This window comes from Vipera berus (assembly GCF_964194415.1).
Source record: "Vipera berus genome assembly, chromosome: 1".
In the NCBI taxonomy this organism is placed as follows: Eukaryota; Metazoa; Chordata; class Lepidosauria; order Squamata; family Viperidae; genus Vipera; species Vipera berus.
In genome coordinates, this window is record NC_138202.1 from 50,848,018 (window position 1) to 50,870,545 (window position 22,528).

Below are 22,528 nucleotides of genomic sequence, written 5' to 3' on the forward strand. Positions count from 1 at the left end.
GGTGCATATTCCCAAAAGCACCAGAAGGAAAGGACAGAAAAGGGCCAGGAAACTTAAGTTTGTTGGATATGAGCCAGCTTCCAAAGGGTATAGATTCGCAGATGGAACAAAAAAGGTTGTGATTTCAAGGTCTGCTAGTTTGCAGAACAAAACAATTGGGTCAGGGTGCATGCTAACACCGAGGTATTCATGCCAACATGTAGCGCTAGTTCTCAGGGAGGAGAGACTACACAAATCCCAATGAAGGAAGGACAGGATAACAAGTCGGAAATAGTAGGAATAGAAGAGGATAGACCTGAGGTAAAGAGAGAAATCACAGGAACATGATACCAAGGAGGTCTGAACGTAGCAATAATGGCGTACCTCCTAATAAACCGCCATTTAATATAGACCACTGTTTACTGTGTTTACTCCTCGGTTATCTCAGTGCAATAAGACTCTGCGTGCTCTGACAAATAATGTTAGATTTTAAGGGTTTTTTTGTAAATTAATACTTTGCAAAAACAAGAGCCAATATGATATAGGCCTGGTAGTGTCAATGTCCTTAATTATAATGAAGTTTCTGAATAGCTTACTAAAAGGAGAATATCCCTTAAAAAGTATAAAGTTGTCCCATATTTGTGCGTAGCTATAGTTTTACTAACCCTTCTTTCTTTTTTCTGTTTTAACTTCCTAGCTTTGGACAGTCATCCATATTTCTGCTGGGAGGATTGAAACGAGATGAAACCCCTGTGGCCCTGTTCACACATAGTGGAGACATTATGATAATGTCTGGTTTCAGCCGCCTACTGTATCACGCAGTTCCCAAGATCCTTCCCAATCTAGAAGGAAAGCCTTTGCCATCTTCCTTAGAGCCACCTCTCTCTGCTGACCTGCCTGCAGACTCTGTGATTGAGCCCTGCTCCGATGACGATTGGCAAACATGTGCCAGATATCTGGAAGCATCCCGTATTAATGTGACTGTGAGACAGGTACTAGCTGAAGGTCAGAGCTTCTTGACTGCAACTAGGACAGAGAGCGAACGAAATGCCTTCTCCACAGACCATTGTGGAAAGTTTAGTGAAACCAAAACACACAAGCCTATTACCAACAGATGAGCCTCTCTTCTTTTCACCATGATCTCAGATGCACGAAAAGCCAACACCTCACAGAAGAGATGGGATATGCCATTGAAAGACAATTGATTAACTCTGAAAATAAGTATGTATATGAACTTCAAAGCCAAAGTATATGGCTCAGGTGAGGAATATCAGTGCTGTTTCAGTCTCAGGATAGCAAATCTATGTATTTTGAGCTAAGTTATTTTGATGCTTTGCAGAAATCAAAACTTTCCTTAGCCTATAACTTTCTTGTGGTTTGCTTTGAGCTATCAGAGGGGAGGTTTCAAGTTAAAAAGCATATCTGGGTAATCCATAAAGTGCCAGATGGTCAGCTTAACTCTGAATTTCTTTGGCACAATTGCCTGTTCCCTCACTTTTTTTGTATTTGGGACCTTTCTGGGCATCAGTAGCATTCCTCTTCACACAAAAACTAGCTTATCTTTGCACATCATGTCATTAGGCAAGACTTTCTTCCAACGGTCTTATAAAGACTGATCTGCTTTTTGCAGATGAATTTTATGCCTCCCTTTGGCTGTGATATTCGTAGTTACCTCAGCGGCTTTCTCTGGGTCTAGCGGTCCCGTAGTGCCTGAATTTGTGTGTCTGTGTGTGTGTCTGTGTCAGTTGAGCTACGTGAAAGACTGCTAGTATGCCAGCCACCACTTCCCTAATTATAGATATGTTCATCCCCAACACCATATCAAGTGACCTTTGACATCTCCCAACATAGCAGTGATTTTCAGACATTCTGTCATATCACTTGTTCTATAATGGATATTTTCCTTTGTCTCCAAAGATGCTTCCTTTCTGGATCAACATTCCCCTGCATTGTCTGATTGCTTTTCCCTGTGTTTTCCTGTGTCATCTAAAGCCTGCATACAGGTAGTTCTCAACTTATAATCACAATTGAGCCCAAGATTTCTGTCGCTAAGTGAGACAGCCAATGAGTTTGCCCCATTTTATGATCTACTTTGCACAGTTGTTAAGTGAATCGCTGCCACTGTTAAATTAGTAACACGGTTGTTAAGTGAATCTGGCTTCCCCATGACTTTGCTTATCAGAAGGTTGCAAAAGGCAATCACCGGGACATTGCGACTGTCATAAATGCCAAGCTTCCAAATTTTGATCACATGGCCATGGGGATACTGTATAATGGTCGTAAGTGTGAAAAACAGTTGTAAGTCACTTTTTAGTGCCATTGTAACTTCGAACAGACACTAAACAAATGGTTGTAAGTTGAGGACTACCTGTAGTGGTGTTCTTGAGCCTGACTGGGTCCATGGCCAGGACCATGCAGTTGTCTGAAACCTCGCATAATTAGGTGTTTGCGCTTTCTTCTTTGGGCACATTTTACTTCCTTGTCCAGATTTCTGACATTTCGAACATTTAATGGGAGTTATCTTATTTCATGTTCCTTTATCTCCCTTGGGGGTATTTCTTGGTACTTCACCTTTTTAAGAAGAAAATGCTTGTTCTTTTGGGGAGGAGGGGAATTTGATTTTCTCCCAACCTTCCTTTCTTCTTGTCAACAGCTACTACATCTCTTCCAGTCTTCTCTGCTTTTTGGCCTGCTGCATAGCCCTCAATTAGTTGTACTGTACCTCTCTGCAGCTCCTATATTCAGAAATGATCTAGGTAGAATCTTCATGAATAACTCTTAACACTGTCAATCTGTAATAAATTGTACACAATTCTCCCTGGGACACCCACTTATCACCAATTAGCAGTTGTCTCCTCCAGGGTAGCCCATGATTTATGAAAGCCTTGTTCTGCATTGAACACATAGTCTTAGAATTTTCAACTGTAAATCTGATGAGTTTTCTCATAGTGTTGGTCAATTGCCTCCCTCATAGCATTGTTTCCTGCCTGAGCTACTGGCAATTGCACGAACACTCAAAGGGCTCTTCCAGCAAAAATGGAAGCAATCCATTTTTGGTCAGCCCTGTGTTCTAGTCACTCTCTCAAACGTAGCAAGATAGTCCCGTGAATCTTCCTCCACCCCCAGTCTATGTAATTTCACTGGTACCATTGTGGTTTCAGCTCCCATATTTTTCTCTTCTGATTCTTTTTCCTATTCTACCTGTTTTTAACAGCTTCTACACAAGCTGTTTGAAAGTTCTCTACTGGTTTTCTAATCTTATTTATTCATTATTTATTAAATGTGTGCTGCCGATCTCATTATCGAGCAACTCTGGGCAGCTTACAGTATCATAAAAGCAATGCAAACAATTAAAATAGAAACATAACCACCTCCAGAATATGACATTCCTTCTGGACCCCAAGGCAGTTGACATATCCAAGTTTTTAGGCCCTTACAGAAAACCAAGAACGTGAGGACAATTCTCACTTCTAAGGGGATGATGTTCCAAAGAGTGAGAGGCATGGACTTGGCCAACTGCAACTCCTTGATTGATGGGATCCACAGCATGCCTCTTCTGCAAGCACAAGTGGGGTGGGCCAGTCCCACTGGGGTGAGTTGGTTTCTCAAGTAGCTTGCACCCTTGTCAAAAAGGGCTTCAAATGTGATAATCAATACCTTAAATTGGATCTGGAAACAAACCAGCACCAGTGCAGCTCATGCAACAGAGGTATTACATGAGCCACCATAAGGGCTCCTGAAACTGTTCATGCTACTGCATTTTGTGCCAGCTCCAAATACGCTTCAAGGTTAGCCCCATGTAGAGCACATTGCAGCAATTCAAGCATGAGATAACCAGGGCATGAGTAACTGAGTTCAGGGCATCATAATTCAGGAAAGGGCACAACTGGAACACAACATGAAGTTGTGCAAAAGCTTTGCTAGCCAACTAGCAAAAAACATTCAGGTAATGCATGGGATCTTTCTGGGGAAGTGCAACTCCATCCAGAACTAAAGATGTTAAACTCCCGGATCTTGAGACTCCGCCTACAGTTTTATCTGAAGTCTGTTGTCCCTCATCCAGCCCCCAGGCACCGCAAAAGGGCAGCAACAGTAACATTTATTTCACCTGGCATGGAGATGTGAAGCTGAGTCATCAGTGATCTGATGATATTTCATCCCATGGTGATGGTGTTATGTAGGGCTACGTTTAGATGTTAAAAGGGAGCGGAGAGAGTACCCAGCCCTGCAGCACACCACAAAGATGTGGCCACAGGCGGGAGCTGTTGCTCCCTAACCTTGTGAGATGCATGCTTCTGTTCTAAGCTAAAGAGGAAGGCATCTAATAGAAACCTTTATGTAATCAACAAGCTAAGCACAGTTGATTCTTCTGTTAGATTTTGGTGCTGTGAGCAGCATGAGCAGTGCAAGGTAGAATTCACACCAGAAACGTAATCAAGAGGGTCAACGAGCATTACCATTGTCCTTCAGCAGCAAATGTGGAAGTGGCAAGATTCCTGACCAGGATGAAGTGCTGAGCTGAAGAGACAGTGGAAGGAATATTCCACGTTATTAATACTTGTCTGGCTAACATGAGCCTAGTAGTCTATGCTGTAATACCTGCAACTTCAGCCTTACGAAAAATCTCTGGCAGAGGCAAAATGAAATACAGGCAGTAACTTCGGACCAGTCAGCCTGGATGATGTGGTATTAGCTGAGGAATACAAGACCTATTTGCCAACACTGGGTGTAGAAGAGCCATTCTTACTGGGCAATTTCAGAGAGGAACCTAGGAGGATCCAAATATTTGGCAGAGGTACTTGGTTGTACATTCTGCAGTCATTTGACACCGGGCATGTCAACGACAGTTTTCCAGTTGCTCCCAAACTCTTTGCTCGGGTTTATGTCATCCTAGCAAAGCAGTACCAGGGCATGCACCTTTGTTGCATGCACTTCTGCCTAACAAATAGCATGCTACATACAAACGGCTGTTCTGCTTCGTGAAAAACCTAATGGCTAACACCCACCCACAATCCATTTACTGTGATTTTAAAGTGGCTGCCATGAATGCCGTCAGGGGATGCTTCCCCAAAGTCACTTTAAAAGGCTGTTTCTTCTACCTCGCCCACAACATGAGGAAGCATTTGATAAGAAATGGAGCTGCCCATGACTTCACTAGCAATGCAGAGTTCGCTGTGAAGGCAAAAATGGTTGTGGCCTTGGCTTTTGTGCCTGTCCCAGACCTAGAAGAATACGTTGCTGTTTTAGAAGAATATCTGCCAGGAGAGCTGCAAACTGTTCTGAACTAGTTTGAGGACAACTACATAAGTCGTCCAGGCAGAAGAGGACAAGCAAGACAAGCACCTTTGTTCCCGATGGCCATATGGGAAACAAATGTGGGTCGAGAGGTTAAGTACGAACATGTAATTGCTCATTGGTGACTGCGTGCCCAATTGGGAATGTGCCATCTGATCATTTGGAAATTCATCAATGGGCTGCAGGAAGTCCAGAAAGGCAGAGACAGATTTTAAGAAGAGCTGCGTTCAGGATGTGGTGCTCCATTGAAACTAAAGAACTACCACATGACAGATAAACACATTGCCAGGATTGCCAGTGAATACAGCAACCAAAACCCTATTGGCTATTTATATGCCAGAGTACATAATTATCAAATTGCTTAATAAAAGATTCTATATGCCATACTGTAGTTTATTTTTATCATCCATTAATGCCAGTGTGTGGGGGAGAGGAATAAGCCAGATCAAGGAGGAAGGAGAAGGAAAGAGTGAGAGAGGAAGTACATAACACCAACAATGTCACACCTGACTTTGGCTGGCAGATCATGCTTCCCGTGAGAATCAGTTATACTTCTTTTTCCCAAGACTCCCTCTGTGAGGGTTTCCTCACCAGCTATTGTGGTGAGATAGGAAGTGTCAGTTAAAATTTACATAATATACAGGATGGTCTGGAGTAGCATTTCATTGGGATAAATATACATTTGAAGCTTTAAGATCGTACTGGGCTTTGATACCTATCTGCTAGAGGTGAATATTTGTCCTGTATATTTGTCTAGTCATGCCGGCCACATGACCACGGAGACGTCCTCGGACAAGCGCTGGTTCTTCAGCTTTGAAACGGAAATGAGCACCGGCCCCTAGAGTCGGAAACGACTAGCACGCATGTGCGGGGAAACCTTTACATTTACTATTTGTCTACTAGAGATATTTTTATGTGCAATAAATGTGCAGAATATTAGCCCTTCCCTTCTTCATCTGAATTGTCCCGAGAAGACAATTCACCTCCCTGTGAGTTGTCCTCATCGCTGTGTCCCATCATTTGGCACAGTAGGGCTGATGTTTCTTCTGGTGGCAGGGGGGAAGTGCCTCTTCCCCTCCCTGCTTTGTCTAAATTGTCCCATGGCGGCAAGTTGTCCTCATATGCCATTGGCTGGGACGACTTGTTTCACATCCAGTCAGCAAGGACAACTTGACTGCAACGACCTGGCCTCGACAAGTTGTCCCATTCTGAATATCATTAGTCACTGGACAATGACCCTGTTTCAACTCCTGCAGTCACCTATTTGCTGTTTGGGACTTAATGGGGTCTTCAAACATATTCTTCAGCTGCACACAAAATCCTGCAAAATCATCCAGGAGCGGGCTGATCTGTGTGAGGAATGGAGTTGTCCATTGCACCACGGGTCCTGTCAGCAAACTGATGCTAAAGCCCATTTTATCCTGATCTGTTTAGAAGTCCTCAGACCGCAAGCTCATTAATAGCTGACACTGCCTGAGGAATGAGCCATATGTCACTGACAGCCTATAAATTTAATAATCATCAAACCTCATGAGGCACTTTGCTCACTGCATATGAGTACATCAACTTCCCTGAATACTAACTCTTCAATGTTGGCTTTTCTGGAGCCATGCTGTGCTGTCTAGAGAAATGCTATAAGATTTTCCAATATATATAATCTATTAAGTGATATCAAGGATTCATTTTGTGAGCAGGACGGGCTGTTTTATTTAAAACATCTTCCATTCTTGGAGCAAAATAATTAGAAATTATCTGGTGATTTTTCTTTTTTAAATGTCCTTTTTTTCTCCCTTGTCTATGAATACTAAAGCAGCCCTGTTCCATCAGCATCAGACCATTTATCTGCATACATAATGCAATCTTTGCAGCCTGCTTTCTTTAGGAGGAGATTGAAGAGAATGACTTTACAAATGGGAACAATGGAGTTGTAGAAGAAGCACCCAATAAGAAAATTAATCAGTGACTATCTCTGTTCCCCAAAAGGTAAATATATTGAAACAAATAAGGACAACAGTCTTTTATGCCCATCTATTTTAGTATCCTGGCTTCCTTATCTAGCTTTTAATGCAGTTTTAATTGCTAGAGTGCAGTGCTGTATCCCACAGGTATTTTGTCATACTTTCCCCATGAATAAGCTTACTCTTATTTTAAATTAAAGATCTATATCTAACTTGAAGAACAGTTTCTGTCATCACATCCCTCTTTATCCTCTCCTCACCTTATTTTCCTGTATTGCTTAAGCTTCTTTGTGCAAAACTCTCACCCTTTTCTCCGTTCTCTATTTAGCTATGCTATTTACTTGTTCTTTGCAGAAAAGGGGGCATCCGCTCTCATTTTCTGCCTGAGATGGTCCCATAGGGTTGTATAAACCCTGCTTACTGTGGTCTTCGTACTAAGCTATGATTTAATTCATGGGTATGAAAAGGGTGGTCTACTAACACTTCTTTTAGTGGGCAGATACTCAATTTTTAATGATTTAGGCAAGAACAGAATTTTAAGAAACAGAATGGGCATCTTATGACTTAGTAACACTTCACATCCCTGTTTCATCCCCCCTCTCCATACACCAAAATCATTTAATCCCTTTTTGTGTCCCATTCCTTTTGGAGGACAACTCTTAAGCCAACAGAAGTACAGCATGCCTGTCTTAGTGTAATAATTATATTTGCATCTAGGACCTCTTTCTAAGCAGGTATGTCCAGGAATGCACTCAAAATGTTCTTCCTATAAAAATGTACTTAAGGTACTATGAAATATTTCTTAAGCAGAAAAGGATACCTTATAGGAAGTCTGTTTTAAAAGAAACTTCCATCAATCAGTTAATCCCAGGACAGTTAAAAATGCAGTTTGGCCTGGCATTGTTAATCCGTATGATGGGGATTACTATAGTAAGCACTTTACTGTGATCAATCTAGTCTGTGTAATAGCCGTTTTTCCATATAAAACAGACCTTTTTTGGTGGGGGGAGGGGAATTGTCCTTGCAGCACATAATAAAGATGTCTTAGTTGATAGCACTATTGTTGTACCCTCTGTTATTGCGTATTGACCACATTGTTGTAAATTCTGTTATTTATTTCATAAAATAATTGCAGTTTTGCAGAGCAGTGTGATTTTGCATTTTAAAGACAACTGGGCAACAAATCTGAGTCAGGTATGCATGTATGGAAAAACTGGCTGCTTTGAGATTTCCAGGGAGTGCAATGGTGAACTGACATCCTGCTGGCAGTGGGATCTCGATTATGAGGAAAATCACCATGCCTCCTGGAACCAATAAATTAGGAGTACCAAACTAACAGCGGTTATTGATCTTTTTGAAGATTGTTCTTGGAGAAGACTCCTGAGAATACTTGATAGCCAAGAAAACAAACAGAATGAATCATCAAAAAAATCAAGCCAGAGGTCACCCTTGTCCAGGTTCAAATTATCCTATTTTGGACAAATTATGGTAAAACCAAACTCTCTGGAAAAGGCTCTAATACTGGGAAAAGTGGAAGTAAAGAAAAGGATGGCCATCACCAAGGTGGATGGACTCAGCTAAAATTACAATGAGTGCATTGTTGGGAGCATTGAAAGACCAGGTTAGAGATATATTGTCATGGAGAAAAATCTATCTGTGTGGTTATTAGCAGTCAAAAATGATATGATGGCATAAAATCAATTGATCAATCACCAATCACTCGAAACAGGACCTAAGAGGAAGTGCTCCTAAAGTCTTTAACGGAAAGTTGCAATCTATGAAAGTTAAGGATTAGTTAGGTCCATCTAACTACAGAAAGGAGCTGTGGGATATCCTTCCTCTCTACCACAAATAAAAGTTCTATATCAGAGTCTGTATTCAGATCACTTTATTTTAGGTATGCTAATTTATCTGAAGGGACGCAGTAGCTCAGTGGGTTAGGACGCTGAGCTTGTCGATCAGAAGGTCGGCAGTTTGGCGGGTCGAATCTCGAGTGCCGCGTAGCAGAGTGAGCGCCTGTTACTTGTCCCAGCTTCTGCCAACCTAGCAGTTTGAAAGCACGTAAAAATGCAAGTAGAAAAATAGGGACCACTACGGTGGGAAGGTAACAGCGTTCCGTGCGCCTTTGGCGTCTAGTGATGCCGGCCACATGACCACGGAGTCGTCCTCGGACAAGCGCTGGCTCTTCGGCTTTGAAACGGAGATGAGCACCAGCCCCTAGAGTTGGAAACGACTAGCACGCATGTGCGGGGGAACCTTTACCTTTACCTTTAATTTATCTGATTTTCAGTTATGATATTTATACTGTATTTTGCAATTGTATCAAGGAATTTGCCTGATTTTTTTATCAGACATTTACTGACCTTTATACGAATTATATTAAGTTTACTATTAGATTTTTGTGTCTTCCCACAGTATGCTATGGAAGATGAAGTTAGCAACGCTAATTGCATTTTTATCAGTGTCAATGTTCTAATTGCGTGTGCGTTTGGCCATCCCAAGCTAAAAGAAAAAAGTACCTTTTCCTTCTCTTTTATGAAATGTACTCTCCCTTTGAAAAAAATTATTTTACATCACAAGGTAAAGGAATTTGTTTTTATCTCTTGAAAAGAAGACAGTACAGCCTGAAAGCTGCAGATACTGCTCTGCTGGCAGCCAGGCCTGCCCCCCTGGTCCCCTCTTATAATATGTGAACAGTGTTTTTGTCTGTCAGAGATTGTTTTAGGTGCCCCAGGTCAGGTTTATGGGAGGCTTGCCTTATAAATGATATGTTGCCATTCATAATGCAATTCTTCCATCCCATGGTTGTTCCTGGTACAGCAACCAAGAACATTATAGCCAACGGAAACATTCAAATGTGAAACTTGCTACTATTAACAGAAATTGCTCAGAAGTACTCTGTGACTAAAATCTACGAAAAATCTATAAACCTAATTTCATTAGGTAACCTGAACAGGTTATTAAAGGTAGCTAGATGGAATGATATATTACAGTTGAGAAAAAGGCAAATCTAGATTAAAAAGTAGGCCTCAAAGCATAGCAGCAACATATTGGGAACAGCTGCTACTCTTGCTACTCCCAATGGCTTACAGGTAATTCTCACTTAATGTCCATTCATTCAGTGACCATTAAAAATTACAATGGTGCTAAAGAGACTAGTCCTTGGTGTTTTGGCCATTACAACACACCTGCAGTCACATGAACATAATTTAGACCCATTTAGGCCCATCTGCATTTACAAGCACCTTTTGGTGCCCATCTACCCACTGCTGCCAGCTGGTTCTGTCGCACCCACCACTGCATGCCATTACTGTACCAGCTAGGCCTCTTTTTCATACTGCCTTCTTTTGCAAAACCTCTGTTGGCACTCCACCCAATGCCTCTGTACACTAGCCAGGCCCTCCATTCTCATGTAAGTCAAGGCCTTTGTATCTGCTGGCCAGGGCCTCCACTCTGATGGTGTTTTGCATTCTGCACCTGAGCAAAAGAAGATAGCACAAAAGAATGGCCTTGCAGATACAGTAGTGACATGGTGTGGCAGATGTAGCAACAAGCAAGTCTGGGCAGTAGGGATCTCTGGCAGCAGCAGGTAGGCAGGCAAAAGGGCAAAGATGGGGGGAGAGAGATGGGGGGAGGGCAGGGTTGAAGTGAAGGCAGTCCCTTACCTTTTTCCAAGAATTGCTTGGATCTGGGTACATCCTTGCCTAAAGACCGCATAGGATTCACTCAACAACAGAACTGGGATTGCTGCAACAGCCATCACTAAGCAGAGTAGTCATATGATGTTGCACTTAATGACTACATTGCTTAGTGATGGAGTTTACAACTCCAATTAATCTCATTAAATGAGAACTGTCTGTACTTGCTTACAGTATTGGGAAAGAAAAGGCTGGGTCTTGGACTTTAAAAGAGCTAATTTCAATAAACTTAGAGAGACCTTGGGAAGAATTCCATGGATGAGAATCCTAAAGGGGAAAACAACTCAAGAAGCTTGGGAAATTTTGAAAAGTGAGATAATAAAGGCCCAGTCTAGCACAATACCAACAAAGAAGAAAAATAACAGCTCTCAAAAGAAACCAGCATGGCTGCATAAAGAACTCTGATAAATTGAAAGAGGACAAATATAAGAATTGGAAAGAGGAGCATATAACTAAGGCAGAATATCAGCAAATAGCCCGTGACTGCAAAGATGAAGTGAGGAAAGCTAAGGCTCAAAATGAACTAAGGCTTGTGACCATAGTCAAAAATAAGAAAAGTTTCTTTCAACATATAAAAAACAAGAAAAAAGTTAAGGAAATGATTGGTCCATTAGTGGGGGAAAGTGGCAAGAAGGTGACAAGCAACAGGGAGAAAGCAGGACTATTTAACTCGTTTTTTGCATCTGTCTTTACACAAAGGGAAAAAAACAGTCCAACCTACCAAAACCAGTGCCATAAAAAACAGAATAGAAATGCAAGTTAAGATAGGCAAGAAAATGGTAAGTGAGCACCTGTCCAGCCTAGACGAGTTCAAATCACCAGGACCAGATGGATTACACCCCAAAGTTCTCAAGGAACTGGCAGACGTGATCTCAGAACCACTGAACTATATTTTTCAAAGATCCTGGAGCACTGGGGAAATACCAGAGGACTGGAAAAGAGCTGATGTAGTTCCCATCTTCAAAAAAGGGAAAAAAATAGATCCAGGAAACTACAGACCTATCAGCCTGACCTCAATACCTGGGAAGATTCTGGAAAAGATAAACAACAAATCAGCGAACACCTTGATGCAAACAAAGTCATCACTAAAAGTCAACATGGGTTTGTCAAAAACAGATCATGCCAGACAAATCTTATTACATTCTTTGACCAAGTGACAAAATTAGTGGACCAGAGGAATGCTGTAGATATAATTTACTTGGACTTCAGTAAGGCATTTGATAAAGTAGATCACAACCTACTACTTGATAAGATAGAAAAATGTGAGTTAGATAGCATCACCACCAGATGGATTTGTAGTTGGCTGACAGGCTGTACTCAGCGTGTGGTCCTCAATGGAACTGCATCTACATGGAAAGAAGTGTGTAGTGGAGTGCCCCAGGGTTGTTCTGGGCCCAGTGATCTTCAACATCTTCATCAACGATTTGGATGAGGGGATAGATGGGGAACTCATCAAATTTGCAGACGACACCAAGCTGGCAGGAATAGCAAATACTCCAGAAGATAGGCTTAAAATACAGGAGGATCTGGACAGACTCGAACACTGGGTGCTATCTAACAAAATGAAATTCAATGGTGAAAAAAGTAAGGTTCTACATTTAGGCAGGAAAAATCAAATGCACAGGTATAGTATAGGTGGTACCTTGTTCAATAGTAGTAACTGAGAGGGATCTCGGAGTCCTAGTAGACAATCACTTCAATATGAGCCAGCAGTGTGCTGCAGCTGCCAAGAAAGCCAACACAGTGCTAGGCTGCATTAACAGAGGGATAGAATCAAGATCACATGAAGTACTAATACCACTTTACAGTGCCTTGGTAAGGCCACACCTGGAATACTGCATCCAGTTTTGGTCACCACGATGTAAAAAAGATGTCGAGAAAGGATACAGAGAAGGGTAACAAAGATGATTGAGGGACTGGAGGCTAAAACATATAGGGAACGGTTGCTGGAATTGGGTATTTGTAGTTTAACGAAGAGAAGGGTGAGGCGTGACATGATAGCAGTGTTCCAATATCTCAGGGGCTGCCACAAAGAAGAGGGAGTCAAGCTATTCTCCAAAGCACCTGAAAGCAGGACAAGAAGCAATGGATGGAAACTAGTCAAGGAGAGAAGCAACCTAGAACTAAGGAGAAACTTCCTCACAGTTAGAACAAATAACTAGTGGAACAACCTGCCTCCAGAAGTGGTGAATGCTCCAACACTGGAAGTTTTTAAGAGGAGACTGGACAGCCATTTGCCTGAAATGGTACAGGGTTTCCTGCCTGAGCAGGGGGTTGGACTAGATGACCTCCAAGGTCCCTTCCAAGTTACTTAATATTATTATTAATGAAAACCCTTCAGACTGTGTAGCACTCAATAGTTAAATGGGGTTAATTGAAGTACAGCCCTTAAATGAGTCACAAATATTGGGGCAAAGTTTTTTATGTTGGTTGTGCATGATGTATGTGATAAAAAATATATGTCCTTGCTTAGTCATTGGTACACAAAGATTCAGCACACACACGTAGAAACCAGCTGTACACTTGACAGTTAATAGCTTCTACCTTTTAGGATTGACATCAATATAACCATATACCGTACACCAAAGACTACTACATGGTAGACTTGAAGGTCTTGGAAAAGATATTCAGATGCCATGATGTGTACAATCAGAATCATACAGACAATGGTTTTCCCTCTGAAACTTTTCAGAAGCAAAAGTTGGTCTTTGAAGAGGCAAGATAGAAAGAATATTTAATTTAATTTAATTTAATAACATTTATATTGTCATGCTTGAACTTGGATGTTGGAGGAGATTCCTTGGTTCACCAAGAAAACAATTGGACCATCAAACAAATCAGTTCAGAGTTGTCACTCAAGGCACAGGTTTCCAGGCCTATATCATCCTGCCTTGGATACATTATGATCCCATGTTGGGAAAGGTGGAAGGAAAGAGAAGAATATGATCAGCAGCAAAGTGTATGGACTCAGTCACAGTGATAATGAGTGCACTATTGGAGGACTTGAAGCTCCAGGAGAAAATTTAGCTATGGGATCACTAAAATTCAACATCAGCTTGATAGAAATATATCTCCAGGGAAAAATAGTTCAAGATATCCTGTTTAATCATAAATCTAATCCAAGGTCAAATACATTCAGTGTTTCTATTCAATAGTCCAGGGCTATTCATCAATATCCAGATGAGATAAAAGAAAGCATGTGACTCAAATCTGAATTTCATATATCAGCAAAAAAAAAATTGCAATACGTATTTTGTGTTGCCTATGCAATTGTTCAAACAAATCTGGGCTGCTTCTTAAAAGTCCTTTCTACCTTACTGTAGCTGGCTTTTAACTCTGGTCTTTCCTCAGATTAATTCCAGTGTGTGATAGTTTTAATCAGGGGTAGGCAACCTCGGCTCTTTTATGACTTGTGGACTTCAACTCCCATAATTCCTGAGCCAGCCAGCATGGTTAGAAAGAGAAAAGGGTAAAAAAGGCAAGAAGAGAAGAGTTTAGGGGCTGGTAGATTTGCTTAAAGGAGTCCAGTTACCAAAAGGGGCACATGGAAACCTATTTTACTTTATTTAAAAGAGTTGTTACCTCTGAGAATAAATGGATGGCCAGAATAGCTCTTTCGAATGAAGGCAAATATATTTTATTTATTGCATTTATATACCGCCCTTTCCCTGAGGACTCAGGGCGGTTTACAGGGAGTTAAAAAACAACTATACAAAAGTTAAAACCCAATTTAAAAAATATTAAATCAACCCTGTACTATTAAAAAACCCCAATTAAAATGAATATCTCCTCAGCCTGGGCCCGAGAGCTCAAAGAGCCAGGTCTTCAGGCCCCGGCGGAATGATCGGAGGTCGGGAGCAGTCCTCAGCTCCACCGGCAGCTGGTTCCAGAGGGCAGGCGCCCCCACTGAGAAGGCCCTATCCCTGGGTGTCACCCGCCGGCAATCTCTTACCGGCGGGACCCTGAGCAGACCTTCCCTGTGGGAGCGCACTGGGCGAAGGGCGTTTGATGCCGGCAGCAGGTGTTCCCTCAAATACCCCGGACCCAGGCCATGTAGGGCTTTATAGGTGATAACCAGCACCTTGAATATAGATGTCCCAGGATTCAATTTCACAGAATAACTGTGTTTAACGGGAAAGTCTTTTGACAGCTTAAAACAGTCTTCCAGCAAACAAAATAATGATTACTATATTAAAAAGATAATCTTATATAGATATCATGTAACCCCTAATACCTATAAGCAGAATTTTAGGAGCTACATATATGACAAACGGATTTGTGAATTCTGGGCAAGATTGGGTGACTTAGGCAAGAAATGCTGCCCGGTCATTAGCCGAGATAGGCAGCCATAGAAGCTGAATAAGTAAGTAAGTAAATGAGGCTAGATGAAAGGAGCAAAGAAAAAGTGGTAGAGAAAGGTAATTTTAGAAGAGTTTCTAGAGATACTCCATGATACTCCTTTTAGTTGCAAGAACACAACCCAAAAAAGGGCAGTAGAACTGGCTATGCACTACATGCCAGGAAAAAGATCAGAAAGAAAGATGAGAAGAATAAGGTTTCGTCCATATACAAAGGAACAAATGGAACAAATACTAGATCACCAGGGATATTGGAAGAAGATGCTGGAACAATCCAATATCGTAGACATATTGGTCTAGACATACTGGTACATACAGAATTTTGGATAGATTTTATTAGCTAGAAATTTGTAAAGATATGGCCCATTAGTGTAAAGCCTTTCCTGTGTGTTAATTGGTAAAGCCGAAAGGGGAACATGATAGAGTTGCTATGGAGAGAGTGCATTTAATCTTATTCTTTTTTCTAAAATAGCCATGGAGGTTGTGGACCCTTTGCCACCATTGAGTAAAGGCAATGTGTGCTTTATTATCAAAGCTTTTGATAATCTAAACTGGCAATTTATGTTTCAGCAATTGGTGGAAATGGACTGGAAAAAACTTTATAAATGCAATTCAAACAATCTACCATACACAAACAGCTAGAATAATTTTAAATGGAGATTATATAGAAAACTTTGACATCAAAAAAGGTACAAGACAGGGATGTCCATTATCCCCATTGTTATTTATACTAACATTGGGAGTATTGACTAGAAATATTAGACAGGATATAGAAATCAAAGGATTAAAGATAAAAGATCAAGTATATAAATTACAAGCCTTTGTGGATGATTTGGTTTTTAATCTTGGAGGAGCCACTTGAAACAACTACTAAATTGTTAGAGAAAATAGAAGAGTTTGCAGATTGGAAATAAATAGAGAAAAGACTGAAGTATTAACAAAGAATTTAACAGATAAACAGAAAAGTCAACTTACAAAAAAGACAAATCTGCAAATAGCTAAAAAAGTTAAGTACCTAGGAATCTATTTAACAGCAAGATGTGTAACATTAAAATAAGATAACTATGAAAGACTGCTAAAACAAATAAAATTGGATTTGGAAAAGTGGAAAGATCTCCAACTGTCACTGTTAGGAAGAATAGCTACAGTGAAAATGAATATTTTACCGAAAATACTGTTATTTCAAATTTCCTGTAAAATTGGGAAAGGTCTTTTTTGACGAGCTAAATACAATAGTACTGAGATTTATTTGGCAAGGGGAAAAAACACGAAGTAAAGTGAAAATGTTACAAGAAGCTAAAGATAGTGGTGGATTTAGGCTCCCGGATTGGAGACTATATTATCAAGCAGCTATTCTACCATGGCTTAAGGAATGGATAATGCTGAGAAATAAGACTATTGTACCTTGAGGGACATGACTTACAAATTGGTTGGCATGCCTTCCTACGGTATGGGAAGAATAAAACACAGATATATTTTCAAAGCCATCTTATAAGGAATGTACTTCTTTTAGAATGGGAAAGAATAAAGAAGAAAATTTATACTAAGCTACCTGAATGACTTTCAACAATGGAAGCTTTTGTTTACCCAAATTTAATTAACTATGACAAAGTTGTGACTTATAAAGATATCTTGGATAATGAAGAGAAATTGAAAGACAGACAAGATTTACGACGACAAGGTATTGATTTAGTTAGCATGGTGGCCATACTTTTAAATGGAAAAGATCTAAAGACAACAGGATTTTATAAAGAACAGACAGAATTTGATCAACCATTGTTAAAAACAGATGAAAACCTGATTAGGAAAGTCTGTAGATTTCTGCTAAATTTAAAGATGGAAGAAGAACAAGTAAAATAAAATGATAACATGGGCAAAAAACTTTGGATATTCTATAGACTTGGAAGACTGGCAGAAACTGGGATAGAAATATCAGATTGATTAAAGCAGTCTCATATAAAGAAAACTTGTATAAAATGTTTCATAGATGGCATATGACACAAGTAAGATTAGCGAAAATGTTTAAAAACACTTTGAATAATTGCTGGAAATGTAAACAAAGGCCAGGTACTTACTATCATATCTGGTGGACATGCCCTAAAGCAAAAAAGTTTTGGGTTAAGATACATACATGGTTGGAAAAGATGACTAAAAGGCAGACAGAATTTATGCCAGAATTGTTTTTGTTAGGAATATTAGGATTTAATTATGAGGAGAATATTTAATATTGCATGTACTGACAGCAGCGAGAATAGCATTTGCCCAATACTGGAAAAATGAAAACTTACCAACTGAAGAGGTTTTAATTAAGAAAATGTTAGAATGTGCAGAAATGGATAGACTGACCGTTAGAGATTAAAGAGAAAGAAGATTCAGTTTATTATGGAACATGGGATAATTTTTACCAATGGTTAGGAAAACGAACTAGTGAGAAATAAATGTGGTATGTTACTTTGAATATATATATTAGTAAGAATGACATCTATTAACTGAGTTTTTGATTATCGTTTTACAACATGCAGAATTGACTTGGGAGGCCGGTGTGTGGTGTAGTTGGTTCACATAGTGTGGTGGGATGGAGGGTTTGTTGTCACTGTGTGTTGGGGGGAGAGAGCACGGGGGGGGGGGGAGGCTCAGCTAATCTCAATGTACACATGTTGTACTTTGACAATAAAGGTTTATTATTTATTATTATTATATTACAGTTATCTATTACTATATTAACTATTGTTAATTGAACATATGTACCCGGACAATAGCCTGTTTGCTAAAGAATGAGTGTCATTGGGGGATAACCTGAATGTTGATCCCAACCCTATCCTAATCCCAATCCCAACCCCACCCTAAACCCTAATCTCTAACCCGATCCTATTTTATCCCTAACCCTATAAAAATTCAATAAAATCTTTTTAAAAAATTGATCGCCTATTATTTTAGAGCATTAGAGTGTCTCAAACTTTGGCGACTTTAAAATGGATGAACTTCAACTTCCAAAATTCCCCATCCAGCTAGCTAAATAAATAAATCGCCAAGTTTGAGAAACAGTACTTTAGGGCAGGGGTAGGCAACCTCGGCTCTTTTAGAGCCTTGGTGGAGCAGTGGGCTAATGCCTCCTTAAGTAACACCAGCTGCCTGCAATTAGTGCAGGTTCGCATCCCACCAGGCTCAAGGTTGACTCAGCCTTCCATCCTTCTGAGGTAGGTAAAATGAGGACCCAGATTGTTGGGGGCAATTAAGCTGACTTTGTAATAATGCCGCTTGGGGTGTGTGTGAAAGCCCTAATAAGCAGGCATATCCATAGAATGAAGGCTACTGCTAAGCTTGTAAGCCGCCCTGAGTCTTTGGAGAAGGACGGGATATAAATGGAATTAAAATAAATAAAATAAAATAAATTTTTATGACTCATGGACTTCAACTCCCAGAATTCCTGAGTCAGCTACGCTGACTCAGGAATTCTGGGAGTTGAAGTCCATGAGTCATAAAAGAGCCGAGGTTGCCTGCCCCTGCTTTAGGGGGAAACGAGAAGTGGAGAGTAACAGGGAAAAAGTTCGCCATTGGCCGGAACGGCAAATTCTATGCGGCTACAGTTTCCGCCATTCAAGGACAAGCGGAGAACACAAAAGCCCCTAAAAGCGCTGTTCTTCCTCTCGTAGAGGGAACAAGCCCGCCATCGGTCCACACCCCGCTTTTCTTCACAGGACAAAACACACCCTCCCTCTCGTGGGATCCGCACCTAACGATTGGACCAATTATTTCTTCCCCCCGCCCCTAAACGCACTTTCCCTCTCGTGATTGGTCTCCTCGAAACTTGGAACATCATCATCATCATCATCATCCGCCGCTTCCGCCTCTGGGCCCTGCTGCCGTTCGGCTGCGAATAAAGCCGCTCCCTCCTCCTCCTCCTCCTCCTCCGCGAGCGTCTTCTCCCGGGCGAGGCAAGCGCGGCTTCGGGCCAAGGGCGCGTCGTCCCCGCTTCAGAAGTGACGCTCTGGCCTACGATTGGCGAAGGGTCCCGGTTGGGTTTCCGGTGCGATCAAGCAGCCCTGGGACGGGCGGTAGTGGGTGCCTCCTAGACTGTTCCTTTCCGAGCCCGACGAGATGAAGCGCAGCGCCAAGAAGGGAGGCGGACAACCTCGTGCCAACGGCTGCAGCCTCTCAGCGAATGGTTGCGGTCGGAAAAACGGTTACGTGCGAGGTTTCGCCGGGCCCGAGGCTCACGGCCAGGTAAGGCGGTGGTCGGAGCATCTATCTGCACGAAGACGCGCCCGCCAGGATGCCTCTTGGGATGGCGGAGGCCTGGTCGGTGCTCGCGCTCCCAGTCAAGAGGCCTTGGGCCGGACCGGGCTGTGCCTTGCTGGAATCTCTCGCTGTCGGTCACGCGGCGGAGTGAGGAAAGGATGGCCTTGAGCGGTCGGCTTCCTCAGTGGCTTGTTTTCTGCCCTCTTTTCCTGGGGCGTCCCGGCGGCTTGGCGTCTCCTCGCTCTGACTTGTGTCGGAGGCAAAAGTTTCCCTTCCCGTTTTTGGTTTTTTGTTTTTCCTAACTGGCTCTAGCTAGGTATACATGGCACACTGAATCATAAAATAACCACACAGGCTGCCCTCGTTTGTGTTTCTGGGGGTTGTGCAAACAGTATTGCCTTTTCTACGGCTAACTATGGCAGGGTATGTCATGAGTATGCTGGGAATGTGAGTAGATGTTCAACTAGCAAAACGTTGAATCTCTAGTATTGAACCTACAGCTTATTTCTAGAACACCTGCTAAAGTATACACTATACTTATTTATTTATTTATTGTAAGCAGTGTAAAACTGCCTTGATTTATGGCTAGCATGTCATTGCTTTCTCCCATAATCCTCTGAACATTTTGTAACTTGTACAAGTAGATTGGTATCGTGTTGTAATGAGGCTTATTGGAGATTAATAGTTTTAAATTATATTTTGGCAAGATAGTGATGTGTTTTCATAGAGTACAATGCTTATGGCCTCAGAAAGCTTTCAGGAGTTCTCAGTTGTGTTTTAAATATGAGTGTCACAAAGAACTGCAACAGAAAAAAATGTGCTAAATTTGAGCTAAAATTTTAATCATTGCTGTTCTGTGGATGATTCTTCCCCACTTCTTTAATTTTTTTATACACAAAAGGAAGTTACAAACAAGTTGGAGGGATTCACTTAAGTAACATTTATTTATTTATTTATTAATGGGACTTATATCCCGCCCTATCTCCCGAGGGACTCAGGGCGGCTAACAACAACAAAACTTAAAGGTCTCTGTACAGTAAATTAAAATTAAAAATTGAAATAAATTAAAGAATAGAGTTAAAATTGTAAACATAATTAAAATCCCTGTCAGTCCAGGTCAGCCAGGTGGAAAAGGAGTGTTTTGAGGCCGCGGCGAAAGGACTGGAGATCTTGGGCCATCCGAAGCTCAGGGGGGAGCTGGTTCCACAGGGCTGGCGCTCCCACAGAGAAGGCTCTTCCCCTGGGGGTCGCAAGCCGACATTGTCTAGCCGACGGTACCCTGAGGAGGCCTTCTCTGTGTGAGCGTACTGGGCGATGGGAATTCGTTCCCGGCAGCAGATGGCCCTGCAAGTATCCCGGGCCTAAGCCATGTACTTAAAAACAGTATGCACTTAAAAATTCTTTTGTCAGTTCCCATGTTTGTTTTGTTCATAGTCTTAGCTCTTGCATTTATTAAAGGAAAAGTGTGCTGCCACCACGTGGCTGTTTTGGAGAAATTACAATGTGGGCAGTCAGACCCTCCTACCCTATGATGTATTTCCTCTTCCCTCCCCTTTCTGGGATGGACTTCCTCCTCCTTTGTCCCTAGAGCAGACATGTCAAACACAAGGTCCGGGGGCCGGATCCAGCCCGTGAAGTGGTTTCATGTGGCTCGCAAAGCCATCCTGGAAACAGTGAGGGAATGGCCCCCACTGCCTTGGCCCTGGCCCAGAGACCCTCCTTCTGCCAGAGACCCTCAGATCTGTCCCACTCCTGCCCAGGCATCCTTGATGCGAACGATGTAGAGCTGGCCACGCCCATCCAGTAGGCCATATGCACTCTAGCCACGTCCATCCAGTAGGCCACGCCTACCCTGGCCACGCCCACCCAGCCCCCTGAGGGCAACCGCAATACTGATGTGGCCCTCAATGAAATTGAGTTTGACACCCATGCCCTAGAGAATCTCCTCCATTAACCAGCTAACATGTGACAACAGCAGACATGTGCAGACACTGGGAGTATTACCATTTTCTGACCTTGGAAATATCTTGGAAATGCTGTACAAACATCATCGTAATGCACCCCACCTACTGTATTCGACTCTACATGCAATAAAGGTATTTCTGTATGATAAAAGGTGTTTTCCACTATCTGGAGAGAGCTGTTAATGTTAATGACATCTGCTTATATAGACCATAAAAGTCTTAACAAGAGATTAATTACAGTACAATGGCTTGGATCCAGAATAAAAAGTGATACTCTATCCTGCTATTCTTTTCCTCATTGTTTATTTCATTTAGTCTGTCCAAATGTTAAAGCTCAGAAATAGAGTTTGCACAAAATCCAAGATTGTAAATGTAAATGTTAATCAAAATCATAGCCTGAAATGAAATCAAACAATATTTTCCTCCTCCCTATTTTTAACTGGGAAAGCCTGCTAACAAAACTAGCAAAAAGTATTGTCCCCAGTCAAATTGAAGTTCTGGTGCAGTCTAGTTCATAAAGCTTTCTAGATTTCCACAGAGTTGAAACTTTCCCACTCTTGCAATAATACAGTCATGGCCGAAATTGTTGGCACCCCAGAAATTTTTCAAGGAAATCAAGTATTTCTCACAGAAAAGTATTGCAGGAACACATGTTTTGCTATACACAGGTTTATTCCCTTTGTGTGTATTGGAACACAACAAACAAGGGAGGAAAAAAAGCAAATTGGACATAATGTCAAACAAAACTCCAAAAATGGGCTGGACAAAATTATTGGCACCCTTTCAAAATTGTGGATAAATAAGATTGTTTCAAGCATGTGATGCTCCTTTAAACTCACCTGGGGCAAGTAACAGGTGTGGGCAATATAAAAATCACACCTGAAAGCAGATAAAAAGGAGAGAAGTTCACTTAGTCTTTGCATTGTGTGTCTGTGTGTGCCACACTAAGCATGGACAACAGAAAGAGGACAAGAGAACTGTCTGAGGACTTGAGAACCAAAATTGTGGGCAAATATCAACAATCTCAAGGTTACAAG

General features: G+C 41.5%; 2 protein-coding genes across 10 annotated transcripts in view; both read left to right on the plus strand.

Moving 5' to 3' along the window:
* ALKBH1 (alkB homolog 1, histone H2A dioxygenase) overlaps positions 1-9,102 on the plus strand; it is a 22,214-nt gene extending 13,112 nt beyond the window's left edge. Inside the window, exons 6-8 of the mRNA XM_081313650.1 lie at positions 677-6,139; positions 7,085-7,257; positions 8,593-9,102. Of these exons, the coding sequence (XP_081169776.1) occupies positions 677-1,097 (421 nt within the window). The 3' untranslated portion in view covers positions 1,098-6,139; positions 7,085-7,257; positions 8,593-9,102. The remainder of the gene's footprint in view (positions 1-676; positions 6,140-7,084; positions 7,258-8,592) is intronic.
* A 10,034-nt stretch (positions 9,103-19,136) lies between these two features.
* The window catches only part of SPTLC2 (serine palmitoyltransferase long chain base subunit 2), a 67,911-nt gene continuing 64,519 nt past the window's right edge, over positions 19,137-22,528 (plus strand). For all 9 annotated transcript variants that reach the window (XR_014026667.1, XR_014026668.1, XR_014026669.1 and 6 more), the window contains exon 1: positions 19,137-19,512. Coding sequence is in view for 1 of the 9 variants with exons in the window: in XM_081329535.1 (XP_081185661.1) it covers positions 19,387-19,512 (126 nt within the window). In the remaining 8 variants the exon portion in view is untranslated. The remainder of the gene's footprint in view (positions 19,513-22,528) is intronic.